Source organism: Leuciscus leuciscus (genome assembly GCF_965113295.1).
Source record: "Leuciscus leuciscus genome assembly, chromosome: 10".
Taxonomy (NCBI): domain Eukaryota; kingdom Metazoa; phylum Chordata; class Actinopteri; order Cypriniformes; family Leuciscidae; genus Leuciscus; species Leuciscus leuciscus.
The window spans coordinates 33,188,229-33,215,414 of NC_138734.1; the positions used below are offsets into that span (position 1 = coordinate 33,188,229).

Here is a 27,186-nt window from a genome sequence, read left to right on the forward strand (position 1 = left end):
ATCTTACTAACACTTACTTTTGAGCAGTAGTGTTTAAACATACAAGCAAGTGTGCTAATGCAAAATTTAAAAGGTATTTTCAACACATGACAAACCAACACAGATGTACAGGAAACTAATGTTGTTTATTTAAGAATCTTTTTACATGTCAATCTGGAGAGACAGATTCTCCGCTACTAACCAGACTTGTTGACAGCAGCAGCGATGGCATCATACCAATGCTTGATAACAAACAGAGGAGAAGGAAATAAGCAAAAGACAAAAAGGGCCCTCCCTGGACGAGGCCCCTGGACAGAGCGACGAGGCGCACGCATGCAGATCTGGTGGCTTGACCCAACGGCTGCTCCCCGACTGAGATATTCACGGAAATGATGAACAGTCTTCAGAGTATCCAAACCCATTTCATCACACACTCAACAATCAAAGAGAAACAGAACAACGTACAAGTCTTTCACTGTCTTGTAAGGCAAAAACCTTTATCCAATACCATTAGACAGCTAACAGAACAACAAAAGAAGAAAAGAAAAGCAAAGGGTACACAAAAAGGCATGCATGAATGTACTGGAACAATATAAAATCAAGAAATTCTACATAAAGAGAGAGATCTGAAATTAGAACAAAAGCGACAGAAAAGGTCTGTGGTTTAAACTCATGTACAGTACTTGATTTCTGCCGAGTGCAACAGCAGAACGACAGTCCAAACAGAACATAGTCACGTTAAAAAACAGTTACGCTAAGTGGGGGAGTGGATAGTAATAAAAATCACAATTGTCATTTTACCTCTTTTAGGACCAGCCTGCAGTTATGGCTCAACGCTCGTACATTGGGACGAACAAAGCAGCTGTTCCTGTGCCTAAGGCTGTAACCGCCCCATCAAAACATGGCCATCTTACAAGAACTGTGATTGGCTAACACATCTAACCACCTGTATGACAAGCACTTACAGTTGATCCCATGAAATTTCAGTCAGGTTTAAGGAAATTACACTTTTGTATTTCAGGGCAATACGGTACGTTTACAAAGCCAAGCGTTGGGTGAGCAATGGATCGCGGCAAGACTTATTTTCACAATATAAACCCATTACGTTCACATCATCTAGCGGGATTTCATTTCCGCTGGATGGGCTGGGTGGGTTCCTCCCTTCAAGTAAGCTCTTGGCAGCATGTGGCAGAGCAGACAATGATATGAAGACATTTTTAAAAGCAGCTCACACCATAGTCACAGAATCACAAGACATCTGACAGCACAGGGCAGCTGAGCGTTAAGGGTACTTGAAATATGTCTATATGGGGTCAAATTGCTTTGGTATAATTGGTCAAAATCGGCCATTTCCATCACCAGGTCATGAGACTCCTGTGGCACATATGCACCGTCACAGTAAAGCAGTACAGTACGCTGACCGCCTGATTTAAAGGTCACCAGAAACAAGGGAAGCAAAATTTGGGAAGAAAATGTGCAAAGTCGGATACAAAGCCAGGCTGAAATGTGAATTCACTGAGCTGAACGATTACCCGAGAGAAACTGTTTTGGAAAATATTTGTTACAAGAGAGTGCGAAACATAGAAAGAGCAAGACAGAGAGAGAATCAGTATCCCGAGGATGTGCATATGCAAATAAGAACTCAATTATAATATAAAAAACAGGGAATTGTTATAAGAAAGGGAATCATTCAATCATTTTAACAGCCTATAAAGGTCATTTGCCCAAAATGAGGTGTCATGTTTTCGAGGCTGAAATCTGCCGTGGACATTGTCCTTTGATAGATCTATTCAAAGATTAATGTAATACCATTTAAAAACTGTAAAAACATGTTCTTAGGTCTCTTGCCTTAGGTTAAAGTAAGAGTACGGCCAAAAATTACATTTCCATGACTTTCTTGTTGTTCTAAAAGAGTTTTCTTTTTTTCCAAATGGCTGATATACAGTATACGACTTTAAATCTGAACAGATTTTAAATTACTAGGCATCATACAACAAGAACTCAGAGCAAACAACGTCATACATTGACCGACTGAGGATCACACTCTACGAACGTAAATCAGGGCAAAAGTTGTATAGTGTATTCCAGCCTTAAGATAAGGTAAAACGCAACCCTGAAACCAAGAAAATGTCACAAATGAGATCTACAGAGGTGGAAGTTGTATTTAAATTAGCGTACAGATCTTATGGACTATACTTCTATGATTATTTTTAGTCCGCATTTAAGCTTGACAGCCCCTGGTCACAATCGACTTTCATTACTTGGGGAAAAAAAAGTGCTGTTAACATTCTTCTAATTCTAAACTTGTCCCATAAAAGAAAGTCACACAGGTTTGAAAAAGACATGAGGGTGAGTAAATTATTATAGATGGTCATTTTATGGTTAATTATACTTTTTAAAGTAGGTTACCATCATGACTTCATGGTTGGATTTATAATAAATCTTGGCTTGAAGCAAGAAGAAGTTGCGACCATCTCTCCCCATTACTCTATTGTTGAGTTTTACACTATACAAAGTGATTGTTAGTATTTTGAAGTTTAGTAGAAATAAATGTATTCCCATAATTACATTATGGGATATAATTCTAAAATACAAAGTTTAAACAATCACCTACTAAATGCTTCTCACATAAGCATGTTATACCTCTTTGCACATAACTGAACAAGACCTAATGAAAGAATGAAGCCAAGAACAAAGTTTAAGTTTGAACACATCTTTACACAAGTGTCTAAAAAGTTGTACTTGGCTGATCCGACAAAGGATTTTGAGACGGGGTTTCCATGAATTGTTCCCTGAGAGACCCTGCCCTTATTTGCGGACAACTTTGTCCAATTTCCAATCACCATTTTACTGGTTGCTGATCTCCATCCAGGCATTCCTTCAGAACAGAAGATCTAATTATACACCTGAAGGGGAGAAAACTGGGAACATTTTCCCAGATCCTCTATATCTATAATACAGCTTACTCACTGGGCCCATCAGTAAAAAAAAGTTGTCCCAGGCCCTGTGAATTGTAGTGACGGCCCTATTTCAAGAGTAGCGTAGCCCTGGCAGGTCAGACTAAGGTCTGACAGAAAAGCACACATTCGCACACAGATTTGTAGACTAGAGAGGAAAAAAACAAAACAAATGTCAGGCCTAACGGTGATCCTCAAACATCCAATTTTTCCACACAGTATTTTCAAGTAGTTCTGTTTTACAAATAACCACAAGCGCTCACCAATACCCCTCCCAATTGTTCCACTGTTGTTCATCATGAAACATTGAATTCAAGACAATTTATGCTCTAAAAGGGAAAATTAACTACCAGGCTTCCCTTGCCAAAGGAATCCTATGTCGTTTGTTTATATATATATTATATATATACACACACGCACATATATATAAAAAAAAAAAATCAGTCCAGCTTTGCCTCAAAGCATCCATGTACAGTTCAAGTGTTGATTGACTAAGGAAACTATTTTGAAATCCTTACGCCACTGGATCACAGTGAAGCATTTTAGTTCTTGCCTTATGGCTTGGCTGAGGCATGTGTTCCTCAACATGGCAAAACAGGCCAATAACGTCTCTCCTTTCTGATCCTTGCCAAGGGGTAAGAGTGACCTCAGAGCTGAGATGAAGAAATGCACACCAGACCACATAAAACCTGGTCCTGTTGCTTAAGGTACTCAGCTTAAGGTACTCCGAGAGATCCACCATCCAAGGCCAGCCACATTAGATAACCTGCCACGCAGCTTGTCCATACGCATTTAAAAACACTAATAAATTAAAAACATATAAGTCAAAGAATTGTTGAAGGCTGGCTGCCTAGTGAAAATTAATGGATGGTTAATTTTAAAAAGCTCCAGATAAGACGGGTCTTAAAAAACAAAAAAAATTGAGCTGTGTGTTCACAGAGACCAGTGCATCTCGTTAAAGTCCACGGCTTCACCCAGGTTGGCATCGGTCTCCAGTAAGCTCATAATGACTGCCATGGCTGCCTCATCAGTGCTTAGAGCGGCCAACCCAGGAACTCCCTCAAGATCCAACTGAGAGCTTCCCTCTGGAGGACAGACACAGAGGAAGAGAATGGAAAAAAACTGAGTGCCATATTTTATTTGGTTAAAGCAAAGTATTGCACAGTATCTTTAGCGCAACATAATTTCAAAAAGATTTCCACACTTATTTCTAAAAACAAAAGGGACAAAACATCTACATTTTATAAGAACAACTGTAAAACAAAAAAGTATTGATTTTAGTTTTTAATGAATTTGTCTTTAGTCAACAGCATAGATTTAAAATTTGGCCCAATTATCATTCATCTTCCATGACAAAAAGATTTATCAGCGTTTTACTAATGATTCATCAAATATATATATATATTTGATACCAAATAATATTAATAATAAACATGATTCTCATAGCTTGCCTGGCCAAGGTCACGAGTTAATTTCTTAGCAAAAACTGATACAATGTCTATCATGATGAATAAATTGCTTTGGATAAAAGCATCTGGCAAATGCATAAATGTAATTCATATTACTGTATTATGAGAATCAATATGAATGAGAATAAACAAAACAAAACTACATAATGTGAAACAAAAAGCTGTTTTAAAAAACAGGCTTAATTTTCTTTTTACAAAACAATCCTCCCCCATCCAGGAAAAACCCAGACATGTTCTTGACAAGCTATAATATCTTTAGTACCACATGACTAAATGCAATATAGTGCTTTTATCTACCCATGAGATTTTCACCCGTTGTGAAGGGCCCACCCCGCGCTTCATCCTCTGAGCTTGATTTGCCAGGCATCTCCACGTCTGTTGCTTCCCCATTTGGCACCTTACAGCATGAGGAGTACAGTTGTGTTAGAATGCAATAAAGCACAAAATCATTTCTAAACACACAGACAGTTGTTCGGCAGACTCACGTTGCTGCTGGCCTGCGCAAGGGCCAGTGGAGACTTGTCCTGCAGTACACTGAACGGACTTGTATTGCCGCTGGATGGTGAGGAGTTCATCCTTAAGAAAACAGCGTGACATCAGAATTCAAAGATCTTTTCTTTAGGGATGTGCGGAACTGCATATTATCAAAACTGACTAATTGACGCAGTGCTTCCAAGTATCTTTTACCATGCAAACTGCCTGGCAACAACAGATAAAGTACAGTACGCCAAAACACTGCTGCTAAAAAAATCAAAAGTCAAATCTGATTTATTTTATTTTATATTAAATACAGAAGGAAAACTTAAACTAATTGACCTTACAATTTAAGTAATTTGTTGGATAACTAGTTTACATTCAATCCATTTGCAATTTTCATTGCTTGTAATATTTCACTGTAAATCACGTATAATAATAATAATAATGGAAAGGAATCTACATAATTGGTTTACCTATTATAGTCCATTATCTCATTAGCGATTTGGGTCCCTATGCATCCAGCGTAAATCATGCCTGATGCACTGGAGATCCCTGGGATGATTGGAAATTGTTGAGACTTCTTGGCATCATCTACAAAACAAAACACAAAAATTACTATCGGACCAGAGTCAGATATGTTTAAAGTTAATAATAACAGAGGCTTGCGAAACACAGGGGGGGAAAAATGCTGTTTGCGTCTGTCTTGGTAATGTCCTCTGAGCAGCTTTTTTTATGCATGCAAAGGGCATACAACTACAGTTAAAAAAAACACAAAAAAAAGCAAAGCAACAAAAAAAATAATAACCTAACAACAAAACAAATGGAGATGCATCTATCTAAAAAGGTGACTGGCTCTTTTAACTGGAAGACTAGACTTCCATTCATACAGCTGGCACGTTGAATAACCCATTTGTATTTCTATTTGTCTCTTTTCCCTTGTGTATGATCTTGCAATCCAATATGTAAATTATAGGCACACGCCTAGAAACTAACCATATTGACAACATTGGTAGATCTTAATACTCACCCTCCGAGGCCTTGGAACTGCTAGGCTGTTCGGCTTTATCCCCTGATCCACCTGGATTACTTTTACCGCTGAGTCAGGTGGAAAAAGAGTCGATAATAATCTGTTATCTCATCGATCTCAGAATTTGGCTTCGACAGGTTGAATCATGACATCGATACTGAGTAAAAGCAAAAAAGGGTACTTACGATATAACTGTGTTGGTTGACACTATGTATTCTACTTCTTTGGTCCAGGGATTTATAAAACTAAACCACTGACTTTGTAAAGTAACGAAAGAGCCATATTTCGTTTTGAACTTATAGCAATTTGTCTCAATCTTTTCTTTACTCCTCAGCACTGTAAAAAGGAAGCAACCAAAATGACACATTAAAGGGATAGTGCACCCAAAAATAAAATTTTATGTCATTTACTCACAAAATTCCAATTCCATATGACTTTTTATTTCTGATAGAACACAAATATAATGTTGAATGTACAGATCACTAATTTGCATATAATGAAAGTAAATGGAGATCCAGGCTGTCAAAGCTCCAAAAAGCAGTCAATTTAACCCTCATTTTATATTTTGAGGAACTTGACGGGCCCTCATTCACTTTCCTTATTTGGACGAGTGGTCAGTACCATCAACATATACAGGATTGGATTTACACGAGTGCAAGTAAACAATGACCGTTTTTCTTTTTTTGTACTTGCACATGCATGCATGTAATCCAATATAAATCTACGAGGATCTCTCTGAGGCACTGGCCATGCGTATCTGCCATTGAAAGCTGTTCTAATGTTCTTTAGAAGTAAGACTAATGATTAATGATGGATGATGAGGATTTGGCTACTCGTGTCCTTCTCTGTTCTAGGCAATCTGCCCAGATTCTTGGAAAATACTTTCAGGAAACTCTGTTTACAGCTCCACTGTTCCTAATAGTAAGAATCTAGACGCACTGTACCTTTTCTGTGTCTATCCGCCAAATGAGGCAGGTCGTCCAGGTGGAAGTATTCATAGCAGGATGTGCCTAGCAGCTCCTGGGGTAAGTAACCTAGAATAATGGTGGCTCTGTGTGCATAATACAAATGGATAAATACTTGCTAAATACTTTCCCCTGTCACAACATGCAGAGGCAACTGTGAGTAAACCATTGACAGGTTGATTTCCCAGAGAAAGTGTAAACACTGTGGCACTATCAAAACTTCGAATCTCGGCTATCCTTACATGACAGCAGTGCTGTGAGTCTGGGGCGGGACTATTTGCATTTCCGACCAATTGCAGATGATGTTTACAAAAATAAATAAAAAAATACATAAATAAAAGACGGTTTCAAAGCATTCATTATATTTGGTACACCAGAAATTATACAGTTCATCTTAAATTATCAGCTTCAATTATCATTGAACGATTTTCAAACTTGAGCAGATTAAAAAGCGAAAAAACTGGAATGATTTTTTTTCATAATTATTCTTATTATATAAAAGTATTTGTATTATATATTTATTATATTTTAATTTGTATTATTTTTTATTATATTTTAAATAATTTACATAGATTACTGAAAAATACTGTGAAGTATACTATTAGGAAAAATGGTTTATGATTTACTCAAATTTTCTCTGCTAGTAAATTTCACAAATAATTGCAAACAAACGGCAAGTAACATTGAATTAAGTATGAAATTTTGTAGTAGAAAGACTATTTTCTTGTAAATCATACTCCAATAATCCTTTTTTTACAACTTCAAAAAAACATTTTTTACAGTGTAGTTACTCCCCAACGTTACAACTAAATATAGTTGTCTCCCTTTAACAAGTGCCAAACTAATACAAGTTTTGATAAGAAAACACATGTCGCCCTCTAGTGAGAATGTCGTGTCCACGTAAAGTCAACTTACTACTGAATAAATGAAGGTAATTACATACTGTGAGGCTATTTTTGTGCAAACGACTATGATTCCAAGTAAAAAAAACAAAAAAGAAAAAAAAAACATTTCGTTTTACCCTAAAACGAGGGTAAACTAACCGTTGATCCACAAAGGTGAATTTGCCATCCATGGCGTAGCGGGTGACAAATTCGGTGGGCTTGACCTTGATCTCTCCGTTGGCCTGCGGGAGGGTGTGGGGGTGCACACGGCCCACTGCTACCAGGCAACTGAAGTGTGAGCTCTCTTTGTCAACCTCGGCCTCCCCCTCCGTGCCCAGCTGGCGTGTGGGCCAGACACGCATGTATCCCGTGCAGTGCACGGTGCAGTACCGCTGGGACTCTGATGGGGCAGCCAATCAACACGAATCAATTTACAGGTGAGCTGTGAGCCAAATGTTCCACCATATGTTGTTAAAGAGGGTCACAAGGTGCACGTTTCCTTCCCTTTTCGATTTGCTCTATTTAATCTAAAAACGTGTGGTGAAAAACATGTTTTTTTTGTTTTTTTTGTACTGTGCCAAAAGTGACACTAAGCTTAAATATAAGCTTTTGCTTAACATGTTGAACAAATTGTGTTTTTGAAAAAATAGTTGATAATGCATGTTTAATGCATAAAAATAATCAATGCATAGCTTTACGGGGCTGTCTGAATGACTAGTCAACTAACTGCTTGGGCCAGTTTGGAAAAGACTATGCTCACCAAGAACAGAAACATCAATGCTATCCAAGTCCAGACATCACAGCACAACACTTTCCAAAGTGAAGTCACTATCCAACTATCCAAGTTTGTAGGGATACAGCTGTCGGAATAAAATCCCACAAGCTGTGCTCACACTACTGCATGTGGCGAGAAGAAAGAAGAAAAGATGACGTGTGTAATGGAGTAAATATGCAGGCCACGTCATCAACACGTCACAAAATGACCACTTGGATAACTGGTTCTCAGCAAGAACAGAGACATGAAGATGTTTTCCGCTCATATGCGGTCTGAAGTCAAGGAAATTGAAACTTTATTTTAATTTCTACTATTTCTTTTTTTTTTTACAGAGCAATCACAAAACACTTTAGTAATGTGTTTCAACACAGTCGATTAGCTTCATGAACACAAGTCTCTTCTGATTCATTTAATGTCATCTCTGGATTTAGAAAACTACCTTTAACAACTTGACTGTAAAATTGTAATTCTACTGACCTTTCTTTTTTGAGGCACCAGCCTGAAAGTCCTTCTCCTCTTTAATGCTAACTTTATTGTACTTCATTCGGCAGAAGAATGAGCGCCGGGCTCCAGAGCACAGCCGAGCCGCTCCGACAGGTAGATCAGCCTGTACCTGCAACCCCGCTACACACACACACACACACACACACACACACACACACGAGAGAGTTGGATTGGTTAAAGGAATGCTTCCCCAAAAAATTTGTGTTCTGTTATCATTTACTCACCCTCATGTTGTTCCAAATCCTTACAAAAAAGCAATCCTGTTTTCTTTACAAAAAGCAATTTTATGGCTTCGAAGGGCTTCAAATGCAGCCCATGGGTCATATGGACTACTTTTAATTGTGCTTTTTTGCCAGGATCCAGGTTTGAAACATGTGGGAAGGTAATAAACGAATAATAAACTAACACTTTAAACACTCATGAGAGACTTCTTTCCAAAACAACTTTTAAATGGTAGTGTTTACTTTGTTTATTAAAGGTAGGGTAGGTAATCCTGTTCAGAAACACTTTTTTTTATACTGGGTGAAATGGTCCTTCCATCCTGATAGTAGTCAATACATTATGTGTTTAGAAAAAGGAATGAAAAAAATCAGACCTCTGTAGCAGCTGCAGGACAGTAAAAACTCTGACCAATCACTGCCATTCGGTGCGAATGTAAAGAACCAATCAGATGCCTTCATGTCTCGTGCCCGCCCCGAGCCCCACTGCGCGCGCTGCCCTGCGTGCACTCATCACATGTCACCGTTCCCGGAAATATTCAGCTCAAAGCACCTGCATATGCAGTCAGCGAAGGCAAACAAGGCAAAAACTACTTCCTCGGACCCTGCCCGCACTCTTGAACGACCTCCTCTGCTTCGCCCTCAACCCCGGACCTGTCCTCGAGCCGACGATGCGGTACTTGTCTCCGGACTCGGAGTGTACGTTAGTCTTCATTAGAGTCAACAATGTTTTCATCATGGAAACTCTTACATGCAAAACACTGTATATGTTATGAATCTTACACGAAATTCACCTTCATCACAGTGTAACTGATGGTAATGGAAAAACGTGTATCAATGCAACCTGTTTTTAGTTTTGCCTTATAAATATAGCTCGTTACCGAATGAAACTTTACCATTATCGATATGCTAGCTTGATAGTGAGTACTAAAATAAATCTCATTTGTTTATATTCATAGTGATAAAGTTAGGTATTTTATTACATGTGATTCTGACATGATGTCACTGTATGTACTGCGCTCCTTCCTCTCCACTCGTCTCAGGTAATAAATGCGTCTTGTTCCAGCTGAGCCTGAGCATTTGGCGTCGCGCGTTCATGTGTTTTGGGGGCGTGGCTTTGGAAGGAGCTCAGAAGGGAGGGGGTGGAGTGAATGGAAATAATGAGCTGTGTTTATTGCAGATTAAAAGGTCTACAGTCACTCGATTTTTATATTTTCTTTTTCAGAGTACTTATATTTTAATTATGTATTGGTATATAAAGACAGTTTAAACAAATTTGGAATGTTTTTTTTTTAGAAAAAGGATTACCTACCCTACCTTTAAGCAGGTTGAACACAGTGTATACGGAAAGACATAAAACTGTATAAGCACGGAAAAACATAAAACTGTCTAAGCACGTAAAGACATAAAACTGTTTAAGCACTTAAAAGCATTAAGGAAGCATGTATACTTGACACATAACATTTATACGGCTTAAGGCTATGTTCACACTTAGCGTCTTTTTTGACAAGAAAAAGTTGACAACGGCGTTTTTTTAGCAAAAAAAAACGCTGGCAGCGTTCGGTTACAAATAGCAGCCGAGCGCGTCTTTTGTGGCTGGCGCATATACTGACGCGTCTTGACCATGCGTCAACATACGACGAAAAGGGTACCCCCATAACGTCCATATGTGACGATTCGGGTTATGGGTAGGTTTAGGTATGCGTTAGGGTACCGCTAGGAGGCGCTGCTGGTGCGCTTCTGTCTGCGTCTCATATTGACGTTAAAGGGGTACCCTTTTCGTCGTATGTTGACGCATGGTCAAGACGCGTCAGTATATGACGTTTTGGGGTGAGACCGGGCTGCTATAACAAGAGCTGCAACAGTAGCCTAGTGCTGTGTGATGCAAAAAATGTCAAGAAAGAGAAAGTTGGCTCTTGCGTTGGCTTTTGAAGTTACCGGGGAGGAGAATGTCGGTTCACAAAGACGTTTGTGGGTGCACGACAGACAGTTGTTCTTGTTGTTATGGAAACGACAGGTCTCGCTACTCGCTTGTCATTGGTCAGCTGTCAAAAAGGCGCTTGACGTAGGGCGTTCTTTTCAGAAAAGTTGAACTTTTTTCAACTTAAAAAGACGCTCTGAGCTGCAGAAAAAGACGCCGGCGGTGGCGTCTAAAAAAGCGCTCAGGACTTTTTTGAAAAAACGGTTTACTCCATAGGGTTATAATGTAGAACAGACGCTGGCAGTTTGAAAAAAGACGCTAAGTGTGAACATAGCCTAAATATGCTTACTTTTGGCATCTATGAGGCGCTCCCGTGGGTAGAGTTCAGAGGCAGACAGCTGTTCCTTCACTTTTCCAATGTCCTTTGGATGAACATAATCAAACAGGCTCTGTCCAATTAACTCAGTCTGGGGAGAAAAATATTCAAATGAGCCATGATCTGACTAATATATTCTGCTAACAGTTCACAATATCATCAGCTTAACTGTTATCATCAGGTAAACTAATGATTTTTTTTTTTTTTAACGGTCCTCAAAATACTTCAAATATTATACCACCAGTAAAATGTTTGGACATTCTAGACTGATTTATGTTACTTGTGACCTCATAAAACCCTTTAAACAAAAATCTTATGCTTAAAGGATTGAAATTGTTTTTATAGACATATGTGCACAGGATTGAATTCCAATTTAGCGACTTTTTTCAGATCTCTGTAGCAACTTATTTCTTCTTCAAAATAGCGACTAGCAACAAATCTAGCAAATTTTTGGACTGCTATCATACTCGTTCCATTGTCTGACAGAAAATATGTAAATAAGAACAGCTGTATTGGACATTTGGTGGCCATATATTATATAAAAATTACAGTATGTGAGCACTGAGAGAAAACCGATGTAAAAAATACGATGTAAACTGCAGACAGTTGGTGAATTACGTCATCTGGTGACATTTAGTGATTTTTTTGAGCGGCCTTTAGCTACTTTCAATTGAAAATACTTGGCAAATAGTTGCTCTTTTTAGAGTCAAATTCTCCTACCCGACAGTAGTTCAGGATTTTTGAAACAGATTCTGAGAAGAAGACAATTTTTCCACGATCACAGCCAACCACAAAGAGAAATCCATCCGCAGCCTGGACAAGAGAGGGAGAGATCGCTTGAGTTTAACGTTGTCATTTCGCAATTGCAAACAGTCAAAATGTCCTTCCACCCACATTATCAATATTTGCTGTGATATTTCTTCTCCTATAGTATGCATATTCAAGACATAGGCACAATTGTAGGATTTACCCTTAGGACAAGGTGCTTGAGCTCATCATCTGGGAGGAATGCAGGTTTGTAATTGGCTTCTGCAAAGGAGTTGGTCGCTCCTAAAAACAGGACTCCATTACACCACTGTATGACCATGTTTGTTATGCTTTAATTACGTATTCATGAGGAAAAATACATTTTTAAGCTCAATATTAATCTTTGTGCATGCTAGTCTACATAGAAAAGCTAATTGTAAAGACAGGTGTCTAGGTACCTTTGAGTGATTTGAGGTGCTGGACAGCCATTCGTAACACAGTGAGCTTGTCAAGCTTTCGGGACATGGGGTTACAGGTGGGAATCATTGCTGCCAACTCGTCAATCAAGTTATTCATCTTATCTCGCCGTCGTTTCTCGATCTGACTGTGAGGTTCCCTAAAAGACGACATTATGTCGTAAGTACCAAGATACTCAACGTTGCTGAAATATAACGTCAATAAACTACTTAAGTCTTTGAGTTTCATTGGGACTTGAAACTGCAAATAAAAAGGGGAACAAATAAATAAATAAATAAAGGGAGAAAAATAAAGGGGGTAAATGAGAATAAATAAAGTACAAACAAATAAATAATCCCCATAAATATTTAGAGACAATAAGTACCTGATGCACTTAATTTTTAAGTGCTGGTCGTCTCCTTCTGATCTATAAAAACAAAATAATAAAAGGCATACAGACGTTAAAAATAAAGAATAAAATTGTGGATCAGGGCGAGTCATACTTGGTATCGATAATTGGCACAATACCTTTCCTGATCATCCTCCATATCCTCGTCTAGATTTGATGCAGATTTTGTTTCTCTGGAAAGAAAGTGGTGAGATGAGTAAAGTGACTCATGAAATGCTGCCGTGATTCAAATAGGACATTATACACAGACCACGCACTTCCCTTCCCAACACATCTCGGCTCATTCAGAAAAGCAGGACGGGGGACAACAGGCCAAACAAGAGGATGTTAGTCATACAAATCAGCCCAATATCTCACACCCACATATATACTCTTTCTAGACACTAGTGGCTGGGGGGTATGGCATATATATAGTCATTTATGTGGGAAGCACAGTTTTTTACAAAAAAATAAAACATAAAAATAGAGAATAATGCAAAAATCAAAGAGGCAGAGGCAAGTTAATATATTGTTAGGCAAATCCCAAAAGATCAGCTATTTACAGCTTTAGTACACCTTCTCAATTTGCCAAATTAATAGAATTAAACAGATATGCAAGTATGTACAAGTGACCAATCAGAATTAAGAGACAGAACTATCTATTTGTATTCATGTTATAAAGTTATACAATATGAAGATGTTTTTGCACTGTTGCCATATTAATTAACTTATGAACAAACATTACTTTTGCTTTGTGTCTATCAACTTCCTAATAAACAAATAAACTATACAAAGGAGATAAATAGAGTTAAATAATAAAAATAAAAAATGTTTAGGAATAAATTACACTACCATTCAAAGAAAGAAGTCTCTTATGCTCATCAAAGCTGCATTTATTTGATCAAAAATACAGCAAAACAGTAATATTGTGAAATACTATTATAAATTAAAATAACTTTTTAATAAATAATTAAAATGTCATTTATTCCTGTGATGGCAAAGATAAATGCTCAGCATCATTATTAGTCTTCAGGGTCACATGATCCTTCAGAAATCATGCTAATATGCTGATTTTATTATTACAGCTGAAACTGCTTAATTCTTTTGTGAAAACCATGATAATTTATTTTATTTTTTTCAGGAATCCTTGATGAATAGAAAGTTCAAAAGAACAGCATTTACTTATTATAAATGAAATTATAAATGTCACATTTGATAAAAATAATAATAATCTGTGCTCCTTGCTGGATAAAAGTATTAATTTCTTTCAAAATAAAACAACTTCTAAAAAATGGTGTATATAAAATTAATCATTGGAGTAATTTTATTATTTAAAAAAGGCAATACCATACTGTTATTTACATTGTTAATATACAAAACATTGCATCTTTCATTTTATTTTACTGCGAAAATAACAATATTGTGATATGCACAGTTACTGTCATATTTTTGTCAAAGCACTAGTCACTACTAGTAAAAACAAATAAAAAAATATTAAAAAATTTACTTACGGGATGTCCATGCTGCCTTTCCGTTTCCTGGGCAGCTCCATGCCTGAGGCCATGCCGATGACTGAGGTGGGGGTCATCAAACCAGACAGAGAGACGGAGAGGCCCTGGGGTTCCTCTAATGCATCTCCTGCCATTAGTGGGAGGGATTTATTTTAGTAAAGTGACAAAAAGAAACGTGCCAAAACATTGTGAAGTAGGCAGGACTGCAAAGTTCAACTACGTGCTACATATTGGAACCAGGGCACCGTGGAATACATTTCATAACAGATTTTTATGTGAATTCAGAATGATACTTTTTTCCTGTGTGGCGACCTAAATAATAAACAGGACATTTTTATCTTGTGAAAGCAGTCACAAGAAAAACAAAACAAAACAAACATTTTTAGAGAGTAATCTTAAAACCCAGAAACCCAGAAAGTTCAGAGAGAACTACTTGCTGTATTGAGGCAAGCCGACCATAAGCACAATACAGACAACCTACTTCACCACCGCTAGAACTTACATCACTCCTTCCTTTATGCTCATCTATCGGCCCATTTAGACAATGAAACATCAATTCTTATACGGTCTTTGGCCTCCTGTACAAACAAGGCTTCAAAACCAGAAGCCTTTATGGCCGTGTATCTAGGTTTATTTACATTACATCCAGTCTGAGGACAAAACACCATACAGTCATTGAGTTCAAACAGATTTAGCTTCTGGGTTTTGGCAAAAAATAAATTAAAAAAAAGGTTTTTTTTTTTCACTCAGCAGTATTTAGTTACTCTTTCAAATGAAGGCACTGGAATCTGATGGAAAAAAAATCTCTTAACGTCAATAGATACCATTTCAGTTTTGTTTTCTATTTATCGAAAGAAAAAAAATCCATGGCTAACTGGCCTAGTGTGATTATTAAAATGTAGAAAAGTGCAATTTAAACAAATATGTTCAAAGTTAAAGGGTAAGTACTCCACACAAACTCTAGCAGGTGATAAGATAAGAGTCTTTGTCATTGCACATCAGGTATACAATGAAATTGCAGTGCATAATAAATATATAAACATTAAAAAGAAAAAAAGAGTGGTTTGGTTCACGACATGATTTTGCGGAGTTGAAATGCATTGTGAATTCAAAGTGCACCAGCTTCTCTTTACTTTTTCACCACATTATCACTAAACAAATCAAATAACACAACTGGGGAACCAAAGGGGATGACAACATTTCACAAGAATGGAAAGCATATTGAAAACAACAAACATAGGCCTAAATCTTTTTTACCAAACTCAAAGTAAAGAAATGTAAACAGAAATGTTACTACTATATTATAAAATTCAATAATGATAATAAATTGTGTAATTATCATTATTATTATTATTATTATTATTATGACAATCAATAATAATTACTTTAATCGAATTATGACAATCAATAATAATTACTTTAAATCAAAAAAATATATATTATTGAAAAAATAACAACAACTAGCCTAGTCCATGATGAAGTAAAGTTACAAAGAGAAAAAACTCACTTCACATGAGGGCGGTTCATTTCAGTTCATATCGCAATCATAATATTTGTTGGAATAACTGCAGTGTGACTTTTTTAAAAATCAAACTCTGCAGCACTTCCTGCCACCAAGGGACATAATGAAGCTGTATTCACCATCTGTTATAGCCATTGACCACCAAAATCCATTCACAAACTCCCAGCGAGTAGAGCAACTTATTCATGAACAGGCTTTCACAGTGCAATCTGTTTTTCCCGCCTGCTTCACCTGTTCCTTTAAGCCTCTAAGACCAACAGACACACTCGTCCTCGGGCATGTGTACAGTACGGGCGACAATGGCACGGGCCAGGCCAAACACAGCTTGTGGCCCTGGCTCCTATATTTAACAGTCCTCTGCAAGCCTTGTGACCTAAATAGACATTAACAGATCGGCAACAACCTGATTTTTAATTCTGTGCGCTGGAGTGAAGATCTGCGGTGGGATTATTTGGTTTTATGAGGCCGTACCCAACAATGAAGAGCTCCGTCTTTCACTGGCTCATGATATTATCTGGACTCCACTGACCTGCATTTAGATGCTAGCGCTCATGACAACTGCGTGATGTCATTTGCACAAGAGAAAGGCCATTTCACTGACTCACTATTCACACTGATGTGAAGATTTTCAAGGACCATTCAAACGAATACACATGCATGCATACATACAGTACAGGCCAAAAGTTTGGAAACATTACTATTGTATAACTATGTTTTTGAAAGAAGTTTCTTCTGCTCATCAAGCCTGCATTTATTTGATCAAAAATACAGAAAAAACTGTAATATTGTGAAATATTATTACAACTTAAAATAATAGTTTTATATTTGAATATACTTTAAAAAATTATTTATTCCGGTGATGCAAAGCTGAATTTTCAGGATCATTACTCCAGTCTATCACATGATCCTTTAGAAATCATTCTAATATGATGATTCATTATCAAAGTTGGAAACAGTTCTGCTGCTTAATATTTTTTTCATAAACTGTGATACTTTTTTAGGATACTTTGTTGAATAATTTTTTTTTTTTGAAGTAAAAAAAAAAAGAAGCCATTTAAAAAAAAATTGAAATCTTTTGTAACAACAATATACACTACTGGTCAGTAATTTTTTTCTTTTCTTTTTTTGAAATAAATCAATACTTTTATTCAGCAAGGATGTGTTAAATTGATTAAAAAAAGTGATAGTAAAGAAGATTTATATTATTAGAAAATATTTTTTTATTTTGAATAAATGCAGTTCTTTTTAACCTTTTATTCATCAAATATACTAGGCAGCAGAACTGTTTCCAACACTCATAATAAATCAGAATATTAGAATGATTTCTAAAGGATCATGTGATAGACTGGATGTCACATGTGACACTGAAGACTGGAGTAATGATCCTGAAAATTCAGCTTTGCACCACAGGAATAAATTATTTTTTAAAGGATATTCAAATAGAAAACTATTATTTTAAGTTGTAATAATATTTCACAATATTACTGTTTTTTTCTGTATTTTTGATCAAATAAATGCAGGCTTGATGAGCAGAAGAAACTTCTTTCAAAAACATTAAAAATAGTAATGTTTCCAAACTTTTGGCCTGTACTGTACATGCATGCATGTGCGTAGGAATGGAACAATCATATTCCAAAGTAGTAAGTATTCAACCTCAAAACGAAGAACATCACTCAACATATTAACCTTACCTGCTTCGTTCTCAAAACAAATCCATTGTAAGTGTAATTATACTCTTTAAAAGCATTAAAAGCAATACACACCCACATATTGAAAAAGTGTCTCAGTAGTCAAGTCAGTACTAGATAGTCCAACTAAATTACTTGAAAAAACGGTTACTGTGAAAAATCACAAAGAAAAATGATCATGTCATAAGGTGAGGTAATTATTCATTAGCCTATACTTTACGCTGTGACCATAGAGTTGCATGAGAAACATGTCCAAACTCAATTTATTTACTTCAACCATTGTGCAAAGAAATGTGACAAAAGTGCATGAAAGTAGGACAGGGAATCGATTTTAGCACACTTTTGGCACCACACCTTGGTATTTTGCGCTTCATCAACCTGAGTTAAGCATTTAAGTGACAGTTCAGCTAAATGTTTGACAGGTAAACACATGGTTCTATAATAACTACTGTTGACGCATTGTCATTTGTTAGCTGATCATAGTGTTTTGCAAAAACTTTAAATATGTCAACATGGTAGTGATGTATGTATGTCTCGAGACCGGTCTTGAGACCACTTTTACGTGGTCTCGGTCTTGACGGTCTTTGGTCTTGGTCTCGGACCTCTCGGTCTTGTCTAGGTCTCGCTGTCTCAGACCGACATAGTGGTCGGAGAATTTAGCAATACAATACTACAATATCCACGACGACACAACGTTCGATAATGCAACATTATTATCCGCAACGGAATGGATTGAAGCGCGCGTCCGAGTGAAAGTTCGGCGTGTGCGCGAGCCACACCAGAAAACACTTTATCCGCGCCACTGATCGCGGCGGCAACGGGCACTTTGATCACTTGAATTAAAAAACACATATCAGTGACATGATGGGTTTTAACTTCATTCAGGAGATTTTGAGTAACTGCACAACGGACAGATGACTTTGAGCGCACCGCCAACGGTGTGTGTGTGTGTGTGTGTAACCATAGCGACAAAACGACTACTTAAGCCTATAATTTCGTTTTTAAAAATTGAATTATGTATTTAAAAGTTGCAGAATGGATTCATTTGGAGACTCCGAAATCGGCAGAGATAGGCAGGCATTTGCTTAGATGAATTTGTGACTTTGATATCTCTCTGTGTGTGTGTGTTGTTTGATTACAGTATTGTATTTAAGATGGTGTTAGACTAAATAAATGGTCTTTTAAATATCATCTGCATATCTCCGTTGTGTTGACTAAACATTAGGCCTAATCCAAGTTTATAATTTTGTATCTTTAATTTGATGTTACGATTTCATCTACACATTAAGTATAATTTCAATTGGTTACATATTTCTCATTCTTTAGACAGTTGTTGGAGGAGCAAGATGGTGTTGGAGGTGTTTGATGTTTTGTCAGATGAACCATCAGTACCAGTCATGTCAGTCCTCAACAGTACTCAAAAGTTAAGGGAGTCTCAATCCTCTAATAGTGCAGTAACAGCCGTCATGCAATTGCTACACATAGTTGATCTCACCCAGTCTGCAAAAACATTTACAGTGAGCTCACAGTCACACACATGACATGGTCTGTCTCTGTATTGTTCTGCCTGTGTAGTTGAAGTAATACCGTCTAATATGTATTGAATGTAAACTGCGGCTGAACCCTAGTATGCTGCTGTTCTTGAATTCATACAAGTTGCTTAGCTTCAACACTAGTCTGTTTTTTTTCCCCTCCGGTCTCGACTTGGTCTCGGTCTTGGTCTCGACTTGGTCTTGGTCTTGACTTGGTCTGTCTTGGTCTTGGTCTTGTCTTGGTCTCGATACCCTCTGGTCTTGGTAGTGTCTTGGTCTCGGTTTAGGCGGTCTTGACTACAAGTCTACAACATGGTTAAGTTATCTAGCTGGCTGGCATCTTTGAGGTTTTGCGAGTGAAGAATGATTTGTGATTCGCGGCCTGAGCTTAGACAGGTCATAACATCGTGTTATCAGCTCTCTCATCTTTAAGTTGGGTATCACAATAACTTGCGCTGCCAAATCAGCTTTTCATTTTAAATCAATATATCACTCGTGACACAAAAACGTAAGTAATCCCAAAAATAAATCACAGCAGGGTGATCAGAACCCCGACATGAAACAGAGGGTATGGAACATTGTTTCCGCCAATGCATTGTTATTATTTTTCTTCTCGTAATTACGTGATATAAACTCGCAATTCTGACTTTTTGTCTCAGAGTTGTGTGATATACTGTAAAGTTGCAATTACGAGTTATAAAGTCAGAATTGAAAGATATTAATTTGCAATTCTGAGCAAAAAAACATTATTTTAATCTCAGAATTGGACTTTCTATCTTGCAATTCTGAAGTTATATCACGCAATTCTGACTTTATAAATCGGAAAAAACTCACTTCACATGAGGTGATCATAGTATTTGTGAAAAAAAACTTTGGTATGACTTTTTTTTTTTTACCTGCCACCAAGGGACATTATGAAGCTGTATTTGTCATCTGTTATAGCCATTGACCACCAAAATCCATTCACAAACTCCCTGTGAGCAGAGCAACTTATTCATGAACAGGCTTTCACAGTGCAATCTGTTTTTCCACCTGCTTCACCTGTTGCGTTAAGCCTCTAAGACCAACAGACACAATTGTGAGAGAAGAAAAGTCAGAATTGAGAGATAAAAAGTCACTGTGGCAGAGGGGTCTGCTATCAACCTGAATGGATTTATTTTGTAGATTACTCCACTTATTAAATGGCTACTTGCCAAAAACAACTAAATAAATAAATATATGAAATATATATAATGAAATATTGATTAAATAAACAGACATCTTGCAATTATTAGTTGTGTGAGGTTTAAGCTTAAAAAGAAAAGCTATGGTTACTGATAAACTGTGAAATTGACAAATGGTTTAGTGCCTTATTAAAATGTAACAACAAATGATTGATTATTTAGATCAGGGTTTCTCAAACTCGGTCCTGGAGGGCCACTGTCCTGCACAGTTTAGCTCCAACCCTGACAAACACACCTAGCTGTGAGTTTCTACTTTCTAGTGATCCTGAAGACATTCGCTGCGTCCCAATTCGCCTACTTATACTACGCCCTATAAGTATGTACTCTTTTTGTGAAGAAAAAGTACATACTTTTGAGTGTGTAGCAAAAGAGTAGGCAAGCTTTGGGACATACTATTTCGTCATTTTAACGGACAGATCTGTCGCGTGCATCCTGTCACCGCAAACTGCCCTGTCAATCATCTTGTCACAGTTAAAATCCTCCATTCAATCTAATTTAATTTCCTACCGTTTCAGAGAGAAATGTATTTGCACGTTTATCTGCCAGTCATGGGTCTTTCATGCGGAGACTCTCCTCATGTGTTTGCAATTTGAATATAATGATGCATTTAAAAGTTAATGGCTAAAACGTATCTTTACAAAAGTTCACAATGCATCTGCAGATGAAATATAATGTAGACAACGAATAAAAATTCGTCAGGTTAGATACTGATAATGAATCACTCAAACCCCTTTATCTAAACCTCTCTACATAACCGGGATTGTTCCTGCTGACAATCATGAATCATATTTATACATACATATTTAAGCACTTTATTATTTTTATTTTTCTCTTTTCTTTGTTGTCTACCTTTCTTAATTCAATTGCTTGTTCTATGTGTCATGTGTTCAACTATGTACAGTTGTACAGTATGTCCTATTTATTCTTGTAGCCTCTGGCCCAGGTCATGTTTGTAAATGAGAAGTGGTTCTCAAACAGTTTACCTGGATAAATAAAGGTTAAATAAAAAAAATAACCGCCAGACTCGCGCGTCCTCCATGTCTGTAGTTTTTTAACACTTTTCACTCGTGTTTGTAGTTCTAACCGAATCCTCGTCCAACGCCCGATGGGTTGTGGGCAATATTAGCCATTATTGTGTGCATCGATCTGCACTTCGGATTCTGACCGGAAATAGTAGACCATCCGGGTATCTTTGGAACACTCATTTCAACATACTACGATTTGGGACGTACTAATTCTATTTTCGAATACTATTTAGGACGGATAGTATGCGAATTGGGACGCGAATTGATTAGCTTGCTCAGGTGTGTTTGATCAGGGTTGGAGCTAAACTGTGCAGGACAGTGGCCCTCCAGGACCGAGTTTGAGAAACCCTGATTTAAATGAAAAACCATGTTAATTCTTCCCATGGTTGAATAAAACACTGGCACATTCCTGTCACTAAAGCCAAAATGTCGATTACTAATGTCTAGGTTGTTTTAAACCACAAACCAAGCCAGTTGAAGCATCTTGGCAATAAACAGCAGATTTTCTGTATGACGAAAGCAAAACTCAGAAGGCACTGATGTTTATTTCCAGACTTTTTCATAGGCTATTAATGTTGTGAAAATGACTTCAACTTTCCCTAATTTCAAAACGCTTAATTTTTACTCAAGAAATGTGGGAATCCATAAACGTGACAAATTAGTTTAAAAAAGGTATTCAAGTTTAGACATGACCTAATTTTTCTAACAAATTACAAAAGTGCCTTGCCTCCACAGCTGACAATTTAGAACACTTTAGCATTTTGATAATTGGGCAATTAATACAGGGCTGTAACCACCACATTCATAAGCTAGAGCACTATTTTAAAAAGCATTTACTAATTAAACTAACTCAAAAATTCAACAATAAAAGTATAAAAGTATTATGTAGCTATATAAAAGTATCATTCTTTTTACAAACCGTACATATTTCTAATGGATCACATGAGTTTCAGTCTCACGCTTTTTTGTGTTTACCTCTTAATGTATAAGAAAAATTGTGGCATTGACTTTTAAATTTTAATGTACTAATTATTATTGCTTCTAATCCTTTTATCTGCCAATTACACTTTGTATTGCATGTTTTAGTTAAGAAAGTTTGATTATATTTTATTATAACACACCTAGTCACAGATTTTGATGACAAGAAATTATTCTGATGTGGATTTGTTATAAACTGGATAAACTTGCTTGACGCTGTTACTCCTTTAACTAAAATAATAATCACTATACAAACATGAATAACCAAGAACGTGAAACTAGGCAAGACAATCAGTTAAAATGCTTAACATCTAAATAGCATAATCAACAATCACATGATTTTCTGATAGACATGTAGGCAACCGGAAACCATCTCTTTGACAGGAGAGGAAGTTGAGTGAAAGCCACAAAACTGACACAAAGAGTTGCGATGGGATAATCTGAAAGACTGACAGCCAAACAATCACTCCTGACAATGATCTCCAGGATTTAAAAACAATGATGTAAAGAGGTCCTTAAGAACGAGACCATGAAAAGAACTCTCTATTCAGTTTAATCAAACGCATACTCAAAATAGCCTCGCCATTCAAATCAGAGAACCTCTTCAAGGACCATGACAAAGTGTATATTCAACACTTACAGGGATGACCCACTAATACTACAATCTTAAATGCTCAGCTGAATAATTCTCATTTTAATTGTACTAAAATACAGTTCCTTATTCCTTAAAAAGAATAGATTATAAATTGCGATAACATTTCTCAAACAAATTTACTGACTAATACAACAAATACTTGCTCTCCGTGACTTTCATGCAATAAGGTCCTCTGAGATGTAAAGTCTTCCCTGTAGCTCAGAATCAGGTGTAGCAAGCCATAGTGCAACACATTTCATCTACATCAGACATACATCTACAGCTAGACATGCAGTGGTCAAAGTGTTGATTAAACAGTGCAAAAGCATCGTAATACACCCCTGTTCTTCTGACCTACTTTTATGAATACATAAAGACTATGAACTTCTATTAAAACATTTGATGTTTTATGTCTGTGTTTATACTGTATACCTCCGATACATATTTAAACTGTGATGGATTTTTTAATTAATCATAACTGAATCCTAAATGTTTCCAAACCCTTTGGTCAAAAACACTCAGTCAGTGTCTGTGTGTTAGTGAATCATGTCTGAATATAACAGTCTCCAGTCAACTCGACAATACATACATGTACATAAACATATATATGTGTGTGTATACAGTATGTATATATACACACATGCACACAGACATATGTATAATATTTTTTATGTCAGATGCGATTAATCGATTTGACAGCACTAAATAAAATAAATTAATTATAAAGAATTAAATATAATAAATAATATATTAAATATAATATTGTAAATGTAGGACTTCAGCTCATTCTATGTGCATTTTTCTAATGCACTGCATTGTTTTTGCAATGCACTTTTAATTAACATTTTATTCTCTTTATTATCTCCAAATATTAATATATATTGTCATTGAGGTATACCCCACATTAAATCGAGATGAAGGTATTGATGTTATGCTGTCTTCTTCCTCCATGAATTATTCCCAGACAATTTGCCAAGGCAAGTGCATTTATTTGTCAGCTAAGTTATAATTTATCAGATGGGCCAGAAAATAAATAACTGACCTGAAAAAAACGCCTATCAGTGAAATGACTGGAAACTATAACTCAAAAGGCCAGTTACCTAAGAGACACACTTTCCAGATAAGACCCTAAATTCCAGTCACGTTTCTCAGTGTTGGGGAAGGGAGGGGGTGTCTGTCACGAGACCAGACAAACCAAACTGGCAGCAGATTTAGGTTACACGTTTAGCAGGAATTATTAGCACAATTGTCCTATTACATTAAACAGCTTTGTTTCGGATTGTTTATAGGCTAGTTATGCAAAGGCTCACTGATTGTGTTAGGCTGAAAAGAGAAAGCAACGCCTGAAGAAGAGGAGGGCATCACAGCCCAAGCCTGCACGTGCGCTGTGTAAGTGTTTGACCTACATATTACACAACCGTCACGTTACAAGGTCACGTTACAAGAAATCAGACTACATCAGGCAGCACGATGACCTCACAATGCGAATGATTCACATTTACGTCACAACAACATGCAGTTTCACTCATTGAATTCACTAGGGGAAAGGCATCTGTGCTAGACAGAGTTTTGGTGATCTTTTTTGATTTTGTGAACTCATTTCACTATCAAAACAGTGAGAAGTCAATGAAACCAGCATTGCAAGTATGAAACCAGCATTATAGCCTAGTTTTCTATTTGTAAGCTAATGGTTGAGAACCGAGAACATATCAATCTTAAAATAAACCAATTTTTTTTTTACTACTTTTTGATTGGTTATGACAACGTTTAGAGATACATGGGGTTTGTGGTAATCAGTAATATATTATACAAAATAATTCAAGGAATCAGTTAATAGTCATCACATTTTCTGTTTGTTTACCATTTAACTTACTGTTTTCTTTTTAAATGCATTTATGTCTCAGTTAATAGTCAGAATTTTATATTTAATTTCTGATTAACGTTACTTTGTATATTTCGTGTTAAACAATAGAGTGCTGAGTTCAAAACATTACTTATTTCTACAAACATTATTCCTCAAAAGTACTATTAAAAGAATAGCTAAATTTGTTAGGGAACATGAATAATTAAAACATATGTATCAGAATGGCGAACAGAACAGCTACATTACTATTTCCAACCCTTATACGCAAATGTAAACACAGTAAATCGTCGATTTGACGTGTTTTTCCGGATAAGATCCGATTCCTTTTTTTTTTTCTCGATCTCGGAGTAGGTTTAGGAAAATATAACCTGTATATAAAAATAGTTGGCCATATGAACGAAACAAAGTTCAACAAAACAAAAAAGAAAAAGTCGCCAGTAGCAATGTAAATAAATGTATTAAGACGTTTAAAATAAACCACAACTGAACTGACTGAATGCGACGGCAGCCAATCAGCCAAGGCCTCGCAAAATATCTACAGAAAAACATCCTACATTTAAAATACGTGCCTGTCAGTCACATTAAAACCAGAATATGTGATTAAACGCGGCGTTAAAGATCAAAATGTGCCTCTGAGAGCGGCTCCTACGCAGCCCTGCTTGTGTTTGCTAGAGTTCGCTCTACTGAACTACTGACCTAGTTTCGCTGCGAACGCGAGTGTGCAAACCAATCAGCGGGGAACACCGAGATCTCCCCTCTCCTCCGCCCGGCCGGCACACAGCGCAATTACACCCAACTTCATGCGGACCCGTTGAGGGTGGACTAACGTAACTTGTATTGTTTCAGGCGGCGTTACCTGTCTTTTCCCCCGTCGCTCCGTCACCGCCACCAGTCGCTGTATTCCTCGCCGACATGGCTGGAGCCGGTACGCCGCGGCCCAGGACTCCGATGCTGCATGTGGAGAACCGAAGGCGGTGGTTATTTGCAAAGGGGGGAGAGAGAAAAAGGAGGGGGGGGACGGCGAGGCCTGTATATTGATTCAATTATTTTTCTTTTCAACTAACTGAATTGGGAGGGTGGGCTGAGCGTAAAAACGTGCAAGGAGAGGACACGATGTATGCAGGACAGTGGTTGAAATCCCGGGAAACGCGGAAGACGACGGCGCACAATCTCCTCCTACCATCATCACACCGCCTTCTCGTGCTGTCCTTACCCTCACGTTACTAACCTAGTAAGTCACGCGATATGTTACGCAAGCCGAGAAAAATGCGGTCACGGATGCGATGGCGGTATGCGGGTCCTGAACGGAACGGCTGCTGCTGGACACTGTCATCCTTTCGATTGCAGCAATGTGATTCGACCATGTCGCATTCAGCTTCTGCACCATCATATTTATATTTAGACTAGAACTGTTTGTTTTATTAAGGCATTACCTGAAAGTACATAAGTAACATAGGCCTGTCGTTTTGATTATTTGTTGGGGTAAGTTTATCAGTAGCCTATAAAAAAAATAAAAAAAAAATGAAATAAAAAAAACCTTAGTTAGGCTCCCTATTCTATTTGGTTAAGAGTGTCAACATATTTTAAAGCCTTTTATGTCATAAAAGGAGCGATTGTAAGAATGTCTTACATCGCCTGTAAATATTCTCATATTTGTTTGCAGCAAATTTATATTTTAGAAATCTACTATTCTACTTCAAGTAGCCTACAAAAACTTACAAATCACATTGACATTTTAAAATTGAGAATTCTACTGTTTTGTTTTTATTCATTGTGGCAATCAAATTTACCTGTTCAATTTTAGTAGTCATTTGAGTAATGCTTTCACCGGGAAATATTATTTAATGAAAAAAACTCGTCAATCAAACTGTTTGATGTAGTCAATCAAACGTTCATGCTGTTAACTAAATTAATAAAAACGATGATAGCTATATTGGTAATATCTTTGAAATAAAAAAGTGAAATGGCATGTTTTTTTTTTTACATGAAACGCCCCTTTATATAATGTTTTTAAATGTCTATTTAAATTTCATAAATTTTTTAAGAGGAACTATTGTATATTTGAA

The 27,186-nt window shown here is 36.9% G+C and overlaps 1 protein-coding gene across 1 annotated transcript; it reads right to left on the reverse strand.

Moving 5' to 3' along the window:
* Positions 1-106: 106 nt before the first annotated feature.
* On the reverse strand, positions 107-26,303 carry bmal2 (basic helix-loop-helix ARNT like 2). The gene is made up of 17 exons (XM_082181952.1): positions 25,977-26,303; positions 14,655-14,781; positions 13,284-13,337; positions 13,141-13,182; positions 12,758-12,915; positions 12,523-12,602; positions 12,273-12,365; positions 11,526-11,643; positions 9,011-9,157; positions 7,918-8,158; positions 6,854-6,960; positions 6,095-6,245; positions 5,910-5,977; positions 5,356-5,473; positions 4,891-4,981; positions 4,703-4,802; positions 107-4,021 (listed from the first exon to the last, which is right to left on the reverse strand). Exons 1-17 carry the CDS (start codon positions 26,032-26,034, stop codon positions 3,870-3,872), a joined length of 1,905 nt encoding a protein of 634 aa, XP_082038078.1. The 5' UTR covers positions 26,035-26,303; the 3' UTR covers positions 107-3,869.
* Between the last annotated feature and the right edge of the window lie 883 nt (positions 26,304-27,186).